This window comes from Sinocyclocheilus rhinocerous, unplaced genomic scaffold (genome assembly GCF_001515625.1).
Source record: "Sinocyclocheilus rhinocerous isolate Xijiao unplaced genomic scaffold, SAMN03320098_v1.1 scaffold4860, whole genome shotgun sequence".
In the NCBI taxonomy this organism is placed as follows: Eukaryota; Metazoa; Chordata; class Actinopteri; order Cypriniformes; family Cyprinidae; genus Sinocyclocheilus; species Sinocyclocheilus rhinocerous.
In genome coordinates, this window is record NW_015656155.1 from 54,836 (window position 1) to 77,342 (window position 22,507).

The window sequence follows — 22,507 nt, forward strand, 5'->3', positions numbered from 1 at the left end:
AACGAAGTTATAACGCGTAACCCTTACCGTACAGGATTTTAGAAAGTGCGCAGAGCTTAGCGTGGGCACTTACCATAGCATGGATTAACATTTCCAGGCATCTGATCACAGTACAGCAAATTAAGTTTCCACAATATTTAGTGGTAGCTTATCAGTCAGTTAATGTACATATGGCAGAAATGTAAGAAAAAATCAATTAAAGACGTAATCAAACAGACGATGAACACTATTAATTACTTGTCACACAGTTTCTGAAAGCTGACTCTCAAACACCAGAAGCACACACCAAATCTACAAAACCATACACTAATTCTCAGCCTTTGACTCAGTTTTCACTTTTTGCAAAACACAACACAATTCTCTATGTAACACACAAAAATCTGACAGGAATTAATATTATGGCAAAGGTGTTTGCAAATGTTTGCTTTTGAGATGTGTTTGTGATATTTTGAATGCAAGAGATGTGAGGCATTTTGTATTTTGTGTGCAATTCTTGGATTTGTGTGTAACGTTTTGATAAAAAGAGGCAAAGTTTTGAAAATGTGTGTAAGCAGCTGAATAGACTGCAGCAATAACATTTTGTCACATTATTTTGTCTAGTTTAGAATCGTGGGAGTGTGGTGATCTCTATTTGAGACAAAACATGGTGATTCTCAGTGTCTCTGTGTCTCCGCAGGCCGTCTGATCGTCACCATCTGGGTGATCGTGTCCCCGTCTAACTCCAAGCAGAAGTACACTCTGAAGATCACACACGACTCTCTGCCGGAGCAGCTGATCGCTGAAGCCATCCGCAAGAAGACGCGCAGCATGCATCTGTCAGCGCAGCAGCTGCGGCTCTGTGTGCAGGAGTACCAGGGCCAGTACATGCTGAAAGTGTGCGGCTGCGACGAGTACCTCCTGGAGAAACACCCCCTCAGCCAGTACAAGGTGTCTGGGCTCACCGCTAGGCCGTGCTCACACCTACTGTCTTTTCGGACCAGAAAAAGTTGACCAGAGCGCTTTTTTAGTCAAATAAAAAGCTGGCAGTGTGTTGGTTACAAATAGCAGCTTTTGTTGCTATAGCAACAGCTGCAACAGTAACGTTAGCTTCGGATGTGCTACGGAAATGTCGGGAAAGTCGGTTCACAACGATGTTTGTGGATGCGCGACATTATACGGGGAAAGAAACGGTTTAGTTCAGGAGCTCCAGTTGGATGATGCACGGTTTGCGGCATATTTTAGACTAGATAGAGTTTTGTGCTCATATCATACAACTCCTTGTGTTCTGAAACTAGCAGGATCTTCTCCATTTGTCTTGTTGTTTTTATTGTTGTTATGGAAACGACTCGCCGCTCGCTTGTGATTGGTCAGCTGTCAAAAAGGCGCTTGACGTAGGGTGTGTTTTCAGAAAAGTTGAACTTTTTCCAGCTTGAAGCGACGCTCTGAGCTGCAGGAAAAGACGCCGGCGGTGGCGTTTAAAAAAGCACTCAGGACTTTTTTGAAAACACGGTTTACTCCGTAGGATTATAATGTAAAACAGACACTGGCAGCTTAAAAGAAGACACCAAGCGTGAACATAGCCTTATTCTGCTCACAGTCATTTGAGGAGTGCATCTGGAATCAGAATTATTCCATTTTCACGTAAGAACATCTCAATGGAGAAAATCCAGCATGTTTTCTGGAGATTTCAGACCGTCAGTGTAGAGGGAACGCATGCGGATGGTTGCCAGATTGGGAGGATTGAGTTAAAAACTGAAGAAAATGCATCCATTTAGATGAAAAGCTCTAGTTTATGGAAGCCCGTTTCTGCCACTGAATAAAAAACAAAACAAGGTCATTGCAACTTTTTATCTCACAATTCTGACTTTTATCTTGCAATTGGGAGTTTACACCTATCTGATTTTTTTTATTCAGTGGCAGAAAATGGGCTTCCACATTAATTGGGGGATTAAAGTCTTAATATCTGGCAAACAAACACATGCATGTGGAGACTTGTTACCAATGCAAGATAATGCAAATGTCTCAGAAACTCAGGATAAACCACCAGGCTACAAAATGCTTAAACAACTGAGAGAAGCAATAATTGCGATCACATTTAAAATACAATCTATTGTGCAGCCGTAGTTGTTCTCAGTGTTATTCTAATGTGACCTGCCAGGACATGTTTCTCCATTTTCCGCCTTTTCTAGCCCTTAAAGTGATAGTTCACCCAAAAGTGAAAACTCTGTCATGATTTACTCTCCCTCATGTCGTTGCAAACCTGTGTGAGTTTCTTTCTTCTGCTAAACACAAAAGTAGATATTATTAATAATGCTGGCAACCAAACAGTTGCTGGTAGCCATTGACTTCAATCATATTTTTTTCCATACTATGGAAGTCAATGGGTACCGTCAACTGATTGGTTACCAGCATTATTAATAATATCTTCTTTTGTGTTTAGCAGAAGAAAGAAACTCACACAGGTTGGGTGAGTAAATGATGGCAGAATTTTCACTTTTGGGTGCACTACCCCTTTAAGCTCACAGTACACTTACACTCATAATCTTAGTATGTGTTCCCTATTTATGAACATGCATACTCTCAGCTCATGCATGCACCTTGATTTTTTTAGTGCTAATTATTTTGTCCACAAGGTGGCGACACTGATCTGAGCCATTCATTCACAGGCAAGTGCTTTATTCAATATAGATTGTTTCACAGCAGCTTCACAATAGCATCAAATTCACATTCTGCTGTAAAGCAGCTCTAAGTCAATAGTGTCATCCTACAGCTCAACTCAGTTCAGTATTGATTCAGATCAGTTGCAAAACTGTGTAAAATTCTTCAGTCATACATACGGTATATACAGTGTATGTGTGCATTTTTCACATCTGTGTGTAGTTTGGCATGCATGTGGCTAATTATTTTATGTTTGTGTGTAGAGTTACTATGCAATAATACCATTTTTAGAAGAGTTAAAATAATAAAAAGAAGTGTTTGCTTTTGCATGTTGTGTGTGTTTTGAGAAATGGAGCCATAGTTTCAAAAACTGTGTGTAAGCGTTTTGAAAAAACTGTGATGAAGGTGCGGTGAGTGGAGCACAGGCTCAGGCTGAGTGTGTGTGTGTGTGTGCAGTACATCAGGAGCTGCATCACGCTGGGCCGTCTGCCTCACCTCATGCTGGTCAGTAAGGACAGTCTGTACAGTCAGCTGCCCTCCAGTGGCTTCATGGCTCCGTCGTACAGCCGGCGCACACCTCAGCCCAGCCCCTGCCCTGGAGGAGGAGACCCCGGCTCACCACGCTCCCTCTGGGCCTTCAACACACACCTGAGAGTCCGGCTGCTGTGTGCCACATACGTCAACGTCAACATCAGAGACATCGACAAGGTGACACACACACACGGAGACGGAGAGAGACAGAGAGAGCGTCAGTCATTCACTCATCTGTGTGTGTGTGTGTGTGAGACAGATCTACGTCAGGACAGGAATATATCACGGAGGAGAACCGCTGTGTGACAACGTCAATACACAGAGAGTGCCCTGCTCCAACCCGAGGTAACACACACACACTCTCACACACACTCTCACACACAACCCTACCCATAAACCTATCCCTCACAGGAAACTTTCTGCATTTTTAGATTTTCAAAAAACTTCATTCTGTGTGATTTATATGCGTTTTGAAAAGTGGGGACATGGGGTAATGTCCACACTCATACTCACACACACACACTCACACTCACACTCTCACACTCTCACACTCTCACACTATGACACTCACACTCTCACACTCTCACACTATGACACTCACACACACCCTCATACTCACACACAAACACACTCATACTCACACACACACTATGACACTCACACTGACACTCATACTCACACACACACACAAACACACAAAACACACAAAGAAAACACATGTAAAATTAAATATCGTGTATATGAATTAATATATATGAAATATTTCAAATTCTGCCTTTTGTATTAGCTTATCAATCAACGTGGAAGCAAAACTGATTTGATTTTGTTGATTAGGAATAGAATAGAATAGAATCTTTCTCACACAACAGTCACGTATGAGCAAGTACACTGCAGATGAATGAATCTGTTGCTCAGTATTCTTGTCTTGTCTTCCAGCACAAATATCTAAACATTGTTAAATCAAGATGCATTTACTGGAGATGCACAATGACAGAAGATAAGAAGTCTTGGTTTCTGAGAATTAAAAATAAAAGATATCAGTCAGTGGAGTCACAGCAGTAAACTTGTTTGGTGGATATTTGTTCTTATTTTAATCACAAACTCACTTCATCAGTTTCTCAGGAAATAAGACTTCATATCTCCGGTCATTTTACTTCTCCAGTAAATATATCTTGATTGAAGAAGCTTGTGCTTGAAGTGCTTGAAAACAGAGAGTGCCGTGTGTCTGTCACACACAGGTGGAATGAGTGGCTGTCGTATGACATCTACCTGACCGATGTTCCTCGCTCTGCTCGTCTCTGTCTGTCCATCTGCTCCGTCAAGGGCCGCAAGGGAGCCAAAGAGGTGAACTTTGACCTTTGCTGATCCTGTCAGTGAGCGTGAGTCCCTCGCTGCTGATCTGTGTGTGTGTGTGTGTGTGCAGGAACACTGTCCTCTGGCCTGGGGAAACATCAACCTCTTCGACTATAAAGACACGCTGGTGAGCGGGAAAGTGGCTCTGGGTTTGTGGCCGGTTCCTCACGGTCTGGAGGATCTGCTCAACCCCATCGGAGTGTCCGGATCCAACCCAAACAAGGTGTGTGAGCCATGATTATTATTGCTAACGGAAACTCATAAAACAATTCTGCTAACTGAAATAACTTACAATCACTAGAACACTTCATTAATGCCTCAAATCAACTCATTCTAACATAACACTAGCAAAGGTTTTCACCAAACACTTTATCACTCATAACACAACAACCTAAAATACACTAACAGGGAGCATTACACAATGTTGTCTACTGTAGAATTTCTTTACAAAACAAGAATGACACTCTCTGCTGTTTATAATTCACTGCAGTATATGTTACATGCTCCATGTTTACATTACAGTACAACATTTGTGTTTGTGTTGAAGTGAGAAAAGAATTCATGTAATTTGACAGATGTGCTCAATGAACGCATTTTGTGCCAAAGCAATGATCCACGGTTTATCCCACAGAGACTGATGCTGTGCTCGCTGTGTGAAGAGTTGTGAAGAAGTGACCCAAGTATTGAGAAACGTGTCCTAGCAATTGTAAAAAACTGTAAAACAAAAACTAGAAATGTTGCTTTGGCAAATAAGTTTAAGCTGAAGCACTGAAATTACTAACTGCAAATACATAAAAACTAAAAGTGAACTAAAACAAAACCCGAGTAGTAATATTTAAATAATAAAAATGACAAATGCACATAAAATATAATGCATATATATTGTGAGAAATATGGTGAAATCTAATGAAGTAAAATGAGTCCCGTCACTCACCTCAGTGCCTCGTTGTGTGTTGTGTGCAGGAGACACCGTGTGTGGAGCTGGAGTTCCCCTGGTTTAACCAGACCGTGGTGTTTCCCGATGAGCAGCAGATAGAAGAACACGCCAACTGGAAATGTTTACATTTCACTCCCTGCCATACACACACACACACACACACACACACACACTCACACAAACAGTCCCCTTGTCCAAATACCCATACTTGCGCTCTTTGCACTTGACTACTTATTTGACGTATTTCCTGTATTTGGCCCAAGAGTTCAAATGAGCATGAAGAGCACAAGTGTGTGTCGAACTTTTCATTACCTGATGGGACGCACCTATAGTGTTGTAAAAATGCAAGTGCTTACAGAGCTTTATTTTTAAAATCAACAATGTCTGTTCAGTAGTCCCTATAACATGACACAAATTAATTTGTAGTGCATCTAATTAAGTGATGAAAAGCAGTTGCATCTATAATCTATAATCTATAATGAAGGTATGGTCTCAACAAAGGAAAGCATAGGAGTCTCTAATGGAGTGTTTAATTTTTTCCAAATGTAGAAAAGACATTAAGTCCTTCAACCAAGAAAAATTAGCAGGAGGGCTTTCCAATGTAGCAGAGCTCGAGAATTTAAAGCGTCAGATGAGCGTGCGCTTACAGACGATCTCGTCCGCTGGTGTGGACGCCAATATCTTTATAGTTATCTTTATAGTTATCATTCTTGGTGTGAACGGGGCTTAAGCCTGGAATAGCGCTCCAGAGCAGTATTGGAGATGGAGTGTGGATTTAGTGTGTGTTAAGGGCACTGCGCTTTGCGGTTTTTAAGAGCACACACTCTCAAGTGGCCAAGACCGCAAGTGTGGGTATTTGGAAAAGGCAACACACTCACACACACTGCCAGAGTGAATCTGGGACTCATGCTGACTCTCTCTGGCCAATCAGAGCAGTCGTCTGGTGTGTGACAGCTCCATATCGCAGGCGGACGCAGAGCAACTGCGCACACTCTGCAGTCGAGACCCGCTGTATGAGCTCTCCGAACAAGAGAAAGACTTCCTGTGGAGACATCGGTAAACACACACACAGCCTGCGTTGAGAATGACGGCCCGTTTCAGCTGTGATACACAGGACATTAATCTGTTTCTCACAAATATGACGACAGCTCAATGAGAGCGGTGTGTTTGTGTTGCAGGCATTACTGTGTGAATATTCCAGAAAGTCTTCCCAAACTCCTGCTGTCCGTCAAGTGGAACTCACGGGACGAGGTGTCACAGGTACGACAGAGATGATCCACAAGTCAAGTCACCTTTATTTATATAGCACGTTATACAATACAGATTGTGTCAAAGCAGCTTCACAATGTCAAATAAGAAACACGTGTGCAGATAATGCAAGAGCACAATAGAAGACAGTTTTCCAGCTAAAGTCAGTTCATCATTGATTCAGTGTTGTCATCATCCAGTTCAGCTCTCTTCCATCAGTGTGTGTGTAATCAGGCAATCTGACAATATTGCCAGAAATTAAGTGTCCCCAAATAAGCAAGCCAAAGGTGACAGTGGCAAGGAACCAAAACTCCATCTGTGACAGAAAATGGAGAAAAACCTTGGGATGCATTGCAGCCTGGAATTAAACCACACCATGCTGGTTTCGTCTGACCATAAGTCATAATTTAGATATATTTTTGAGATGGAAAAATGCGGTTTTACAAATGCTAGAAACGTGGCTTTCTAAGGAAAGATTGCTATCAAATAGCACACCTAGGTTCCTAACTGATGACGAAGAATTGACAGAGCAGCCATCAAGTCTTAGACAGTGTTCTAGGTTATTATATGCGGAGGTTTTATGTCTGATAATTAACACCTCTGTTTTTTCTGAATTTAGCAGTAAGAAATTACTCATCATCCAATTTTTTATATCGACTATGCATTCTAGTGGGCACTCATGCAACGCAATCAATGGCGTACATCCGAGTAAACGAGACGGAGGGAAGTTTGCGAGTGAAGGGCATAAGAAAATGGACTGGAACGCAGCCCCAAAGCCACTAACCTGATCCAGTGATGTCACCATCCTCACCCATTACGGAGACTGCTGATTGGTTGATGAAGCTGATCCTGCATTCTGATTGGCTGTTGCAGACTCAGATGAAGTTCCTGGTGGAGCACATGTCCCGCCCAGATTACATGGAGGCGCTGCAGGGTTTTGTTTCTCCTCTGAACCCCGTACACCAGCTGGGCAATCTCAGGTACACACACACACACACACACACACACAGTACATGTGTATCACATAATACAAGACTACAGGCAAAACCAGTGTGTTTTCTGCACTAGTTGATTTTGAGATTTTGGTCTATTTTGCTTCCATAACATGTCTTTTTTAGACTAGTGGAAAGAAAACATCCTAAGTACACATTTAAGTGTTTATCATATTGGACTATTTATTTGCGTCTGTAGATTTCAATCTTTAAAGTGTTTTTCTCTTACAAACTCCAAACTTTACGGTTTTATTCCTCTCTATATTCTGAAGGTTTGTTCATATTTCATTCGCACTGATTTATACAACATGTGTTTGTTTTCTGTCTGTTGACAGTATTTTCTGATTTATGGAGTGATAAAAAAGAGAAATCCAGAATCCCCTCTGGAAAAAGCTTTAGCTCTGTATTTCTGTGTTTGAGGTTGGAGGAGTGCCGTATCATGTCTTCAGCCAAGCGGCCGCTGTGGTTGAACTGGGAGAATCCGGATATCATGAGCGAGCTGCTCTTCACCAATAATGAGATCATCTTTAAAAATGGAGATGGTGAGCCGTGTGTTTTAGCCGTTACCCTGAGTCAGACGCCACGGCCGGATCGGTGTAATCTAATATCTGTGTGTGATGCAGATCTACGGCAAGACATGCTGACGCTGCAGATTATTAAAATCATGGAGAATATCTGGCAGAATCAGGGGCTGGACCTGCGGTGAGTCGACCAATCACAGCCCACCGCTCGCACACATCCGCCAATCACAGCCCACCGCTCGCACACATCCGCCAATCACAGCCCACCGCTCGCACACATCCACCAATCACAGCCCACCGCTCGCACACATCCGCCAATCACAACCCACCGCTCGCACACATCCACCAATCACAGCTGGCTAACTCTGTGTGTGTGCAGAATGCTGCCGTATGGCTGTCTGTCCATCGGCGACTGCGTGGGTCTCATTGAGGTGGTGAAGAACTCGCACACCATCATGCAGATTCAGTGTAAAGGAGGCCTGAAGGGGGCGCTGCAGTTCAACAGCAACACACTGCACCACTGGATCAGAGACAAGAACAAGGGAGAGGCGTAAGAACACACACACACACACATATCATAATGAAGACTCGGAGCTGATTAATTAACAGCATTATAATGGCATGAATAGTGAGGGGCAGAAAACAGAAACACTTTGATTTAATGCACACTTTAACAAATTTTACAGTTTAATGTTATTGAATAATTCATAATTCACTCATTTAAACACCATTGTATTTAATCAATTTACTCAGGTGCAACAGAGTTCATTAGTGCTGCTCACTTTTTCAACGACATTGGTTCTGGAAGCATTTTTCCCACAGGGATTTTAAAAAAGTCTTCATTTAAGAGTTATAATCCATGAATCAAACCAACCAGCTACGAGGAGACTTAGATTTACAGCAAAAAAATGTTTGATAATCAGATTTAACTTAACGACTTCAATGAGGCAAAAACTACAATCCCATGAAGCCCTGCCGATGACATTATCAAATTAAAAACCATGGTCAAATATAAAACTGTAGATGGAGAAATCTAAAACTATAGATGAAAAGATGTTGATTATATGTGGAAATACTATATTGTAAGTTAATTTCAAATTAATTATATATACAAGTACTGAAGTGTTTTGAGAGGGTAGTTGGAGATTTGCTCACTTCCTGATTGGTGGAATTTTCTGTAATGTAGTTTTTCACCACAAAATCCACTGTTAAACAAAAATATGTTGAAATAACAGATGGCTTCAACAAAAACATATTCCATCGATTAACAGCCTCAGAGCTCACAGTTGCTCGGTCTTTGAAGGTTTATAAGTTAAAGTTGCCTAACGAGGAAACATTAATGGAGTTTTTATTTCCCGAACCTAAACTGAGAAGGAATAAATCTGCTTTCCTGCCGTTGAAATAAATGCTCAGCGTATGACAAACCCTTTCTCCAGTCTCTTCATGGAATGAATGTGTGAGACTCAGCGAAGCGTTTGTTAAGACCCCGCCTGTTTCTCTCTCAGGTACGACAGAGCCATCGATTTATTCACACGCTCGTGTGCCGGATACTGTGTGGCCACGTTCATTCTGGGCATCGGCGACAGACACAACAGCAACATCATGGTGAAGGAGAACGGACAGGTACACACACACACACACACACACACACACACATTGCATGAGAATCAAATACAGTGAGAGCCAGAAATGACAACATTACAACAAATCACGTAAATACAAAGTTCTGGCATGAAACTCTAGATGGCGCAGTCCGATATATCTAACTCAGTATGACATAATCATCACGTCACAGCTGATTGGTTCTCTCCTGTATCAGTAGCCAATGAGCTCGCTGTGCTTTCATATACGTTATATGTGCAGCAGCAATATTTCTTACATGCTCACAGAAGTATGTTGTGGATGTATTGGCAGCAGCAGCAGCATAGCAGATCTATTCCGCCAAGACCAAATACATTAACATTGTCATGTACATTACCATGCAAATCCCTCCAAGAGTTGTCATGACAGAACTGTACATAATGCTATTGGAATGACCAACAAGTCACCTTTATTTCTATTATACAATACAGATTGATTCAAAGCAGCTTCACAGTAATGAACAGGAAAATAACAGTAAGGGGCCGTTCACAAAGAACGTATCTTTGCGTCTAAAAACGCGAGACAGTGCTCAAACATGTTTTTAGAAAAGCGCAGCACTGAATGCGAGGGTCTCGATACAAGCTTTTGTAAAGTGATGCAATAGCAGTTAACATGCCAACTCGCTACTGTAAACGAAAGCTCGCAATGCTTGCCCCGTCTCCAGGGTCTTCTGATTGGTCTTCTGTTTTGGAGCTGACATTGATGAGCGGTGCTGCGTGTAAAAGTTTTTAACTTGACAGCGTCTTAAACGCGGCACTGCAAAAGACACAAGACGTAAGCGCCGCAGTCATGCACGTCCGTCTAGTGTGTTTACATAGAAAAACAATAGAAAAGTAGCGCATTAGAAGGAAAAATGTGTTCTGTGTGAACAGCCCCTTAATATTATACAATTCGTCAATTATGAAACTAGTTTAATTTCAGCTGTAAAGCAGCTCTACAGAAGACAATAGAGTCATTATTCAGATCAGTTCAAATCATGTTTTGTTCTCATCTGACAGTGTCAGGGCATTAAATCGATGATATTAGTGAATATTAAGTGTCTCTTGAACCCAAAGTGTGTTCAGACTTATCAGAAACTGATCGTGTGATTGTGTTTTCTGCAGCTGTTCCACATCGACTTCGGTCACTTTCTGGATCATAAAAAGAAGAAATTTGGATACAAGCGAGAGCGAGTTCCTTTCGTTCTCACGCAAGACTTCCTGATCGTCATCAGTAAGGGTGTGCAGGAGTGCACCAAGACCAAAGAGTTCGAGAGGTGTGAACACACACACACTGACACTCGCACACTCACACTCACACTCTCGCACAGACACTCTCACACTCTCACAGACACTTGCACACTCTCACACACTCAATCGCACACTCACACTGACACTCTCACACTCGCGCAGACACTCGCACACTCACACTCTCTCACAGACACTCGCACACTCTCACTGACACTCGCACACTCTCACGCAGACAATCGCACACTCACACTGACACTCGCACACTCTCACACACTCACACTGACACTCGCAGACACTCGCACACTCACACTCTCACACAGACACTCGCACACTCTCACTGACACTCGCACACTCTCACGCGCAGACACTCGCACACTCACACTCTCGCACACTCGCACAGACACTCGCACACTCTCACTGACACTCGCACACTCTCTCGCATACTCTCACTGACACTCGCACACTCTCACACACTCACGCAGACAATCGCACACTCACACTGACACTCGCACACTCTCACACACTCACACTGACACTCGCAGACACTCGCACACTCACACTCTCACACAGACACTCGCACACTCTCACTGACACTCGCACACTCTCACGCGCAGACACTCGCACACTCACACTCTCGCACAGACACTCGCACACTCTCACTGACACTCGCACACTCTCACACACTCACGCAGACAATCGCACACTCGCACACTCTCACACTGACACTCGCACACTCACACTCTCGCACAGACAATCGCACACTCGCGCACTCACACTCGCACACTCACACACTCACGCAGACAATCGCACACTCACACTGACACTCGCACACTCGCGCACTCACACAGACACTCGCACACTCGCGCAGACACTCGCACACTCACACACACTCTCACACTCTCATACACACACGCGCGCACACGCACATGTGCAGTATGATGTGTCTCACCATCGGTGTGTCTCAGGTTTCAGGAGATGTGTTATAAAGCGTATCTGGCCATCCGTCAGCACGCCAGCCTCTTCATCAACCTCTTCTCTCTGCTGCTGGGCTGTGGGATGCCTGAGCTGCAGAGCTTCGACGACATCGCTTACCTGCGCAAGACACTGGCGCTGGAGAAGAACCAGCAGGAGGCTCTGGAGTACTTCACCAAACAGATGAACGACGCTCACCACGGAGGATGGACCACCAAGATGGACTGGATCTTCCACACCATCAGACACATGCCCAATGAGCACTGACACACACACACACACACACTCTCACTCACACACACACACAGCTGTGATGTACAGCTGCTGTCATAAGTTTACATCCCCTTTACTGAATCTGCAAAATATTCATTATTGTAGCAAAACCGGAGGAGTTCCTAAAAATGCCATGTTGTATTTAGGGGTCCAGATGGAATACACTGCAAAGAATGATTTTCTTCCTTAGTATTTTTGTCTTGTTTTCTAGTATAAATATCTACAAATTCTGGAATTCAGATGCATTTACTTGACAAGTAAAATGACTTGTCAATTTAAAAAAAGATATGTCTTGTTTTCTGAAAAAAATAGACACATTTTTAATTTTTGCTTAGAACAAGCAAAAATATCTGCCAATGAGGTAAGAAAAATAATCTTGTTTAGCCTTTGAATTAAGATTATTTTTCTTACACCATTGTCGGATATTTTTGCTTGTTCTAAGCAAAAACTAACAAAAGTTTGATAATATTTTCAGAAAAAAAAAAATTTTACTCTTCAAGTAAATGCATCCTGATTCAAGAATCTTTAGATATTTATACTAGAAAACAAGACAAAAATACTAAGGAAGAAAATATTTTTTTGCAGTGTAGCTAGTTTCCACCACTGAATAACAAAGTAAAAAAGGTAATTGTGACTTTTTTCCCCTCATAATTGACTTCTTTTCTCAGAACTGTGAGATATAGAAAACAGTAATACCCCTTCTTTGGGTCAAACGGTAACATATTCTTCAAATATTACTCATAACCAAACAAATACGGCCACCAGCAGCCAATCAAACTTCCGCAGCTCATAACATCAAATCTGAATGGCTGAGTGTTATGAAGCATGGCAGACACTTGGAAGGTGTCTCAATTAAGCTGTATGTTAAATTTAGTAAGAATCAGCCAAAAGGTGGTGCTATATTTACACCAAAGACCCAGAAGTTTACATCGGCTTGAATATTAACACTGGTTACCTGTCTGTGTGTTCAGTGATGGATGCTCCTGAGTCTCTTGTTCTGATCAGTTCCTGCACATACTTTGCTTTTCCAGCATCTTCTGCACATTTGAGCTCTTCCCAGCAGCTTTCTGAGAATGAAAGAGGGACTAAAGCACAACTGTTATAAAGCTGCAAACATTCACTGACGCTCCAGAAGGAAGCACAATGCATTAAGAGCGGGGGGTGAAAACTTTTGAACTGCTCGAGACTCGCGTCACAAAACATGAGTACAGTCACTGATCATCAGCGTAACGACACAGTATTAAGAATCAAGCATATATAAACTTGGAAACAGGGTCATTTGTGTCAATTCAGTTATTATTTTGTCTCATCATTTATATGTCAACATCTGATTATTCAGGGCAGCACTAAATAAAACATGACGTTTCTCTGATGCCTTTGGTTCAGTACAGGGGGTGTAAACTTATGACCAACTGTACTGATATTCCACCCCGCAATCACAAGCAACACAGACATTATGTTTTCCATAAACACATTATTAAATGTTTTGCATTGTGGCATTATTACGGTCCTAAAACATCATTACAGTAGCGTGACAAAAACAATGATAGGTATGCCACAGCAGCATTTTTTTAATACCGTTTTGTATTTTTATTTTTGTAGTATTTATACAGTAGTGACTAACTAGAGTTGTAGATGTTTAAATGTGCAAAAAATCTGAAAACTGGCTTCCTTTTCTTCATGCTAAATCTGATTGATTTGTTTTGGTCTTTTGATTTTGGGGTGCAAGTCGTTTTTTCTGCACACGTGAATGAACACACGCTAGCTGTTAGCAAGGTCAAACCGTGACACAAGATCTTCCATGTGAGAGTCACATGACCTTCAGCAGGACGAGCGCTTTGTGTCCCAACTTCCTGTTTCAACAGGAAACACGTCACCACAGGAACGAAACTGTGGGCAGCTGTGAAAATGAACTGCACTGAATGCTAACGAGAAACCACTCACACACACTCACACACAGACACTCACACACACACACTCACACACACCGTCCGATACTGTGACAAACCGCTGAGAGAACAGGAAGTTCCCAGAACAGTACAGATTTCCTCAGAAACGGTCTGACACCGCAAAGGCTCATGGGAAACCCCTAATCTGAGACGAGCCGTACCTCTGGACGCACGCTGATGATGATGATGATGATGAAGAGTCTGCAGTCGCTTCAGCAGAGTTTACAGTCCTCCTCAGGGTATCAAGGTCAAAGGTCAAGCTTTGATTGGCACTGCCACCTTTAAACCAGACAGCAGGAGAGGTCATATCAAAGACACTACCCAGAATGCACTGCAGCTGACGGCTCTGGTTCTCCGCTAGTCTTCCACACAACTAAGAGCTTATGCACTGCTGGACAGAACAGTTTGCATGTTCTGAGAAATTCTATTGCAATTCTATTTTCTGTCTTCTTTTGATGTGACACTGTGAGACGCCAATCAAAATCTCTGCGAGATTACAATCAATCAATCAATCAATCAGAAGCTGTAGAAACCAGCCGATTCAAATTCTGCGACACACAATCGACCAATCATTGAGGAGTTGGTCGGTTTCACTTGCTTGTGTGTTTCGTGACTGACAGCAGTTCTCAGATCAGATATTGTGATGCCAGATCTGCAGCTGTCAGGAGAAAAGCCTTTCTTCTTTCTGTAAGCGCATGAATCCGTGTTGTGTTTGTGAACGAGCAATAACACAGATGTAGGACAGAATCGCCGTACTGTAATCATGATCATGGACCGAACCGGAGTGTCTGTTAGCGATTGTTTAGTGTTACGGGCCGCAAGTCTTTTAATAAACTTTTTCTAATATTAATATTGCTTATTTCTGTTTAACTCTTGTGCGTCTTTAGGGACATTTTTCTCTTTTATTTAATGCAAACATCATAATTTTTTCCAAAAATTTGTATTTTTACATTTTCTTTGATAAATATATTTTACATGAGGTAAAATACAAAATAGACTCAGGACTAAAATGTCCCCACATTGTAACACGTATACTTTTGTCTTTTGTGCAAGTGTTACACGGAATGAGGAACCAATCTTACTCATGAGTCAGGTGTATTAAATATAATTACCAAGCACATACAAATTCAATATGACACAAACAATTGAGAGTTCCACAGTTAGGACCAGAGCATAAAAACAGTCCAGTATCCCAAAGCATAGTCCTTGGCTTGTAATCACGTAGACCCATATACTTTGCTCAGTCTTTGTTGTAGAGAGCATAAAGTGAGAGCAGTCTTTGTTGAAACATGAAGTGCAAAAAAAAAAAAAAAACAGTACTTGAATGTCAAGATGATTCCCCAGCAAAGTTAAACCAGAAAAGAGATGTTTGAAGTCCAGCGTTGCTTTTAAGCAGTAGATGCAAGTCAGTTCTTCTAGTTCCAGACTTCTCAGATGTTTAAGCCACCAAATAATCCATACACGTGTGACCGGTGTAATCTGCGTTGTGTTTTTTCTCAAAGTAGTAACCAGACGGACATCAGTTGACGGTTCGACTCTTCATTTACTGATAAAACATAAAACAGTCTTTACAGTGTGTTTTCGCCCTTCTTGTCTTTTCGGTTAAATGAATGTAAAGTGCAACACAATTAGCACGTGCTTCAAGTGCATCGATCGACAGAAAACTGACAAAACTTAGTGAAAATACAGAAATAATCACATATACATATAAAATAATGTCACAAATATGATTTAAATGGAGTATAAAAGTGCTTTTTAAAGCAAAGATGAAATTAGATTAATCAGAGTTCATTAGAAACCCACCTCACAGTGCAGAAAGGGAAGAGGAGGTGCAAAGACAGGAAATTAAGACTAACGCTGCTGTCAGAAATTTAAAGGGGAAGGTGCACACACAGACAGGCATATCAGGTACACATCGTGAAAATTTTTGTGTAATTCTACATATGAAATTAACATTACTTTCTATACCGGTTACACTCACCCCCCTAGAATTACACAAAATTCTGAGAACATAGGAAACATAGGAAAACTGGTCATAAGAATTACATGGTCCACACTCTAAACAATCAGTGAAGACAGTCAGCAATCACAGCAATCAAAATGAAAGGATAAAAATGTTTTGAAATCGGCCAAATTTCATCACATTCTATAGACTTCATCAAGGTGCCCATTACACCTCGTACACTTAGACCATGTGCTCAATTAAGGTAAGTTTCACTTGGGAAAATAAAAAAAAACAAACAAAGCAAGTTCCGAAAGCTGCATGTACTTAGAGTCAAAGTTTAAATTTAAACATGAATTACTGTTGACCCAGAATCCAAACCTAACAGGGTTTCAAGTTGATCAAGTTGAACAATAAGTCTGCGAACTGGTCTGATAACTCTCCCAAACCTGGTAGAGTAACAATGAGCTGAATGAGCTGTAGCTACAGGACCTTGCATAACAGGTACACTGTCATAGACAGGATTTTGGGTAGAAGGGTCAGCACCAGCACCAGCCACAGTATTGTCATCAGCCACTGGCACAGCAAGATGTGAATTTGGCTCCTGTTGGCAGGGCAACTGAGAATGCACCCATGAAGCAGTGCGGTCATCATCTGCATCCTCTGCAGGCTCAATCTTGCCAACGTAGGAGCAAGTATCACTGTGGGTCTGGGCAGTTAGACCACCCCCTGCGAAGGGACGCTGGAGGTAGGTGTTCCAGCATCCTCTTGACCAGAACTATCTGAGTCTGTATCAGGCAAAGGGAGGAAGTTCACTTGCAAAAGAAGATTGCGATGTACTGTTCGCTCATTACCAGCTCTGTCACAGATCCTATAGACGTGTATGGAAGGCTTTGAGGCAACGACAGTGTATACAACAGGCTCCCATCTGTCAGCAAGTTTCCGTTTCCCTCTACAACCCTTGTTAGCCACAAGCACCTGGTCACCAATGGCTAGAGGAAGGCCTTTAACTCTTTTGTTGTACTGGTTTGACTGGTGTTTTTGTTCTTGAACAGAATTCTTCTGCGCCACTGACATAGCAGACTGGAGGTCACTGATGAGCGATTTAACGTACTGGTCGTAGTCACAAACTGACTTGTCCCGCAGAACACTCTGGAACATAAGGTCAACTGGCAACCGTGGTACTCTGCCAAACATTAAGTAAAAAGGGGCAAAACCTGTTGTTTCATGCGCTGTACAGTTGTACACAAACGTCATGGTCTGTACCAACTGCGGCCACTTCTGCTTAGGTCTAGGTGGAAGGGACCTCAGCATGTTACCTAATGTCCTGTTGAATCTTTCGGTACCACCATTCCCCATCGGGTGGTAGGGAGTGGTTCTAGACTTGTCAATGCCAGCCAGTTCGAGAAGCTCAGCTATCAGTTCACTCTCAAAAGAAGCCCCCTGGTCAGAATGGATGCGTTGGGGAAATCCATAGACACAGAAGAAGCCGTCCCACAGTGTCTTGGCCACTGTTTTTGCTGTTTGGTCTTGACACGGAAAAGCATGTGCCAGCTTTGTGAAGTGATCCGTGATTACTAAAACATCCACAGATTTATTGTGCCGATCCTCAGCAGACCAGAAGTCGATGCAAACGAGCTCCAGTGGGGCTGTGGTTTTAATACTCTCCAAGGGTGCTCTTGCTGCAGGCTCTGGAGTTTTGCTGAAGACACACCTGGTACACTTCTTCACATAATCACGCACATCACGCTCCATATCTAGCCAGAAAAAGACTTAAACTACTTCAGTCTGTGTGCGTTGAATTTATTTAATACACGAGTTTCACAATTTGAGTTGAATTACTGAAATAAATGAACTTTTCCACGACATTCTAATTTATTGAGATGCACCTGTACTTGTCATGAGATTTCATCTTCTGTAGAATGCATTCGATCATGTTGCTTCCAATTATGAACTCGTCTCTTTGTCCAGGCACTACAAGAGTTGGAACAACAAACTTAAATCCATAAACTTCAATCTCCAAGTCGTATGTACACTTTGGCTGAATTGTAAGGCCACCACAGCCAACCAGAACCACATTACTTGGAATCACTTGAGGATGTGGAAGAATACCATCAGCTTGCAGCTTGGACTCACACTCTTCACTAAGCGTGCAGGACATACTACCAGAATCCAGTAACCCCTTTAATGCGTAACGGCCACAAACAAGTTGACAAAGACATGTGCTGCGTCCTCGATGAAACTCTCTTTAGATCCCTCTGATGGCTATCCAACCGCTCCTGGACCTCAGCGGCGCTCCACTTCTCAGCTGGTTTAAACTGAAAAGACATAGCAAGACTTGGGTCTGGACAATGCGAAATAAACATCATGACAGATTCTGCAGGGGGATCCTCGATGCTCTTATTACGTCTGCGCAAGCACTCGTCAGCAACATCTATGGCCTTGTTAAGACGTATCCAGTAATCCATGGGACTTTCATCTGCTCTTGGGACAGTATTATAAAAGTCAGCCATAGGCATATTTGAGTAAGCCAACTCACTGAAGTTGCGTTTCAGTATATCAAACACCGCACTTGGAAGTTCACTGGCATTCAGTTCAGGGCGGCTTCGTAGGGACACCTTGACAACATCTCTCGCTTTTCCAGCCAGTCTGCTCATGATGAGATCAGAAACATCAGTTTGCGTTTTACATTTCATTCTGCTTAAATAACTGCGCATCATATCCTCCCATTCATGGACAGTAAACGAATCACTCTTATCGCCCCTGAAGAATGGTGGAGGTGCTGAATCTTGCTGAACTATCACCTTCAGACTAGATGCATCAGTACACTCACTGGAGTGCTGAGACTGGCAAGGAGGATTAGGCTGTACTGGGCTGGGCTGGTGCGCAAGATTAAGGCTGGCTGAAATACTCTCCCCTATTTTGTGTGCAAGATTAAGGCTGGCTGAAATACTCTCCCCTATTTTGTGTGCAAGATTAAGGCTGGCTGAAATACTCTCCCCTATTTTGTGAGCCAAATCTGAAATTATGCTTCCTAATGCCTCGGAAGAAATGACACGTTCAGTATCCGGGCGTGTGATTGGGGTGGAGCTAGCTGTTGGGCCTACAGAAGCACCGATTGCCGAATCAACTGCGTGCATATAATCAAGACCCACATTAGCTAACGCTCTCCCTCTCCCATAACAATTTAGATTAGATTGTTTCGTAGGGCTGAAATCGTCATTACCAATATCCTCAAACATGTCTCAAAAGCAAAGTAAACACACATAAAACATGAAAAATTACTACAAATTAATATGCCTCAAACAGCAAAACCTTAACTGATTCACAAAATTTTCATATATATTTTATGCAAGATCCTGGAACTCTGAAATCAAACCAACTCAGTTAATTATCAGGATGAATACAGTTCAAAGATTCTCGTCTCTCTTTTCTTGATGGAAGTAAAACATTTTCTTACTCCGAGTCAATTAATCAACGTTGCAAATTTAAAATGCATCAACAGTCAATCATTATATGCTGTTCAGATAAAGGATACGATGCTCGAATGTCAATGAAGCGCCCCGCGGTCCTTATCACACAGTCTCTCGATTAACACGCATCAACGAAGAGATAAGATTCCCGGAGAGAAAAGTTGTCGATCAGGAAGTCAATCAAACTCGTTACCGTTCCTGTAAGATGAAACAGACTGACCCGCGATGTCACGCGCTATTCATCTCACACACGCGCCCTCCTTATCCGCGAGCACAGAGCCGCTGCGAGTGATGGCGGTGAGGAAGACCGGGAGAGAAGATCGGCGAAGCAGGCGAGCCGTCATGCAACCACGGCGATCTGCGAAGCGCTGATCTGGTGATCCGAAATGGTCACGGCACCACGTGTGACCGGTGTAATCTGCGTTGTGTTTTTTCTCAGTGACACAAACAGACTCCTTTACCTCGTAAACATTTTTGTGTAATTCTACATATGAAATTAACATTACTTTCCATACTTGTTACACATGCTAAGAACACAAACCCTCTGTAGACAAACATTTAAACAAACAAACCATAAACATGTGCTACAAACTAGTGATGTGACGTTCGACACCGAGGCTTCGAAGCTTGTATCAAAAAATCGAAACATCTCACAGTGAAGCACTGTACCGGAGCTTGATTCGTTTTGCCAAAACCACATGATCTGTGACGTCCGAAGCATATAATAATTTAACTCAATAATTCTATTTTTAATTTATTATAATTTCCCCCCGCGCCTACCCTGACATGCTCTGGCGCCCCCCTGGGGAGGCGCGCCCCACACTTTGAAAACCCCTGGCTTAGAGTAATGAACCTTTTTACGATACAGTTGAGGGCAAAAGCCTCGGTGCTTCGCAAAGCTTCATATTCCCATCACTACTACAAACACTTATTGTTAACAAAGCAAAATACCATGAACAATTACTTACGGATGAGCTTAGAACTATAAAGTTCCTCAAACAGGGTACAAAGTCTCAAACCACCATGAGGTAAGCTTCTCCAAAGAAGATAGAGAATTAACTTCCTGCCATTACTCCTTCTTTGCTACCTTAAATAGGTAAATTCATGCATTACTTTACCAGAGCGCCCCCTAATGCTCAGGTGAGTAGGGACAATAGTGCTCAAAGAGGATTTCTGGTACATAAGTAACAGGGAAACTGTTACACACCCCTCCCCTTAAAAAAATTAAACAACTCCATAAAACTTTTTCATTTTCTCTACATGAAACGTTTCAACTGGTTTTGAGTCATCCAACATCCCTACCTGGTAGTTAACTTGGTTTAACCTTTTCAAAACCTTAGCTGGACCTTGCCATTTCGGTGCCAGTTTGGCCATATAGGATTCTGAAGCTCGAGACAGAGGGTGAGTACGTATCCAGACTAAGTCTCCCTCCTCGAACGACTCAAGTTTCCTTCTTCTGTTATAGTACCTTGCTTGTCGCTCCTGAGCTTGACTAGTCTTCTCTATTACTCGTTCAATCAGTTCTCTCTGCCTCTCAACAGTACCATAGGCCATATTATCAGATTAACTTTCTGCTATTACTCCTTCTTTGCTACCTTAAATAGGTAAATTCATGCATTACTTTAACAGAGCGCCCCCTAATGCTCAGGCGAGCAGTGACAATGTTGCTCTAAGAGGATTTCTGGTACATAAGTAACAGGGAAACTGTTACAACATTAAAACAGCAATATTTAATCATGCATTCTTTGTTAATTCTGACACTGCGCAAAAAAACAAAAACAAAAGCAAAAAAATCAATAATACTACTTGTGCACAATGCACATTTCTTAATATTAAGCCTAAAATGTGTTTAATTGATACTATTGATGAGGATTGTATGATTTTTGAATAATATATCTGTCTTTAAATGCAAGATATTTAAAGTGTAGCTGAAGTATACTTGCAATAGCTCAACTTTAGCACAATCAAATATACTTCAGTGTATCTTTAGTTGGACTTCAACTCTACTTCCACACAATTAAAGTGCATTAAGCACAAAATTAGTTGTTCCAGTTTAGCAGACTTAAAGTTTAGTTTAAGTACAAATGCTGGGCATTTTATTAAGTACATAAATATGTAAATGTATTTGTGGTATGCTTAGCATGAATTAGATGTATTTCTTAAATATATTTTAGTATATTTATTTTTCACTAGGGCAGCCAGGGCCGCATTAAAACCTCACTGGGCCCCGGGGCTATGACTTACTGCAGTGCCCCCCATCACAATAATGATACACAGTATATAGCTCAAAATAGGATTTTTATCCTATTGCAATTTCATAATTCTTGTTACCAATTCCAATATCACAAAATAAAAATACTAGCCTACGTAAAAACAAACTTTACTGAAGACAAGTAAACAGTCATGAATTACAATAGAACAAAAAAATTGACCTACAAACACTTAAAGCACTGAATAAAAAATATTATATTGTATAAAATAAATAGCCTACAAATAGACTGAATAGTCTTCACTGTATAAATTCAATATACATTATTTTACAAAAGCGATTCGGTCAAGGACAGTGAGTGATTTTCTTTCTAATGTTTAATTTACATTATTGACACAAATGGCAAGAGCAGCTATATTGGTGGCAATGTTCGGCCAAGCTCCGGGAGTAGATTAGGATGTCATCAATGTAGACGAGGACGAACCGGTGTAGATACTCCCGGAGTACCTCATGCATGAAATCCTGGAATACGGAGGGGGCGTTTACCAGGTCATACGGTATTCAAGGGCAGGCTTTAAGATGGTTTAGATCCTACCTGTC

At 41.9% G+C, this 22,507-nt stretch overlaps 1 protein-coding gene across 1 annotated transcript in view; it reads left to right on the forward strand.

Annotated features, from left to right (window-relative positions):
• LOC107719529 (phosphatidylinositol 4,5-bisphosphate 3-kinase catalytic subunit alpha isoform-like) overlaps window positions 1–12,549 on the forward strand; it is a 20,713-nt gene extending 8,164 nt beyond the window's left edge. Inside the window, exons 5-19 of the mRNA XM_016526950.1 lie at window positions 677–927; window positions 3,094–3,345; window positions 3,428–3,513; window positions 4,407–4,512; window positions 4,592–4,744; window positions 5,485–5,578; window positions 6,413–6,514; window positions 6,660–6,718; window positions 7,580–7,686; window positions 8,119–8,240; window positions 8,322–8,400; window positions 8,599–8,769; window positions 9,725–9,842; window positions 10,964–11,115; window positions 12,055–12,549. Coding sequence (XP_016382436.1) covers window positions 677–927; window positions 3,094–3,345; window positions 3,428–3,513; window positions 4,407–4,512; window positions 4,592–4,744; window positions 5,485–5,578; window positions 6,413–6,514; window positions 6,660–6,718; window positions 7,580–7,686; window positions 8,119–8,240; window positions 8,322–8,400; window positions 8,599–8,769; window positions 9,725–9,842; window positions 10,964–11,115; window positions 12,055–12,328 — 2,126 coding nt within the window. The 3' untranslated portion in view covers window positions 12,329–12,549. The remainder of the gene's footprint in view (window positions 1–676; window positions 928–3,093; window positions 3,346–3,427; window positions 3,514–4,406; window positions 4,513–4,591; window positions 4,745–5,484; window positions 5,579–6,412; window positions 6,515–6,659; window positions 6,719–7,579; window positions 7,687–8,118; window positions 8,241–8,321; window positions 8,401–8,598; window positions 8,770–9,724; window positions 9,843–10,963; window positions 11,116–12,054) is intronic.
• The last annotated feature ends 9,958 nt before the right edge of the window (window positions 12,550–22,507 follow it).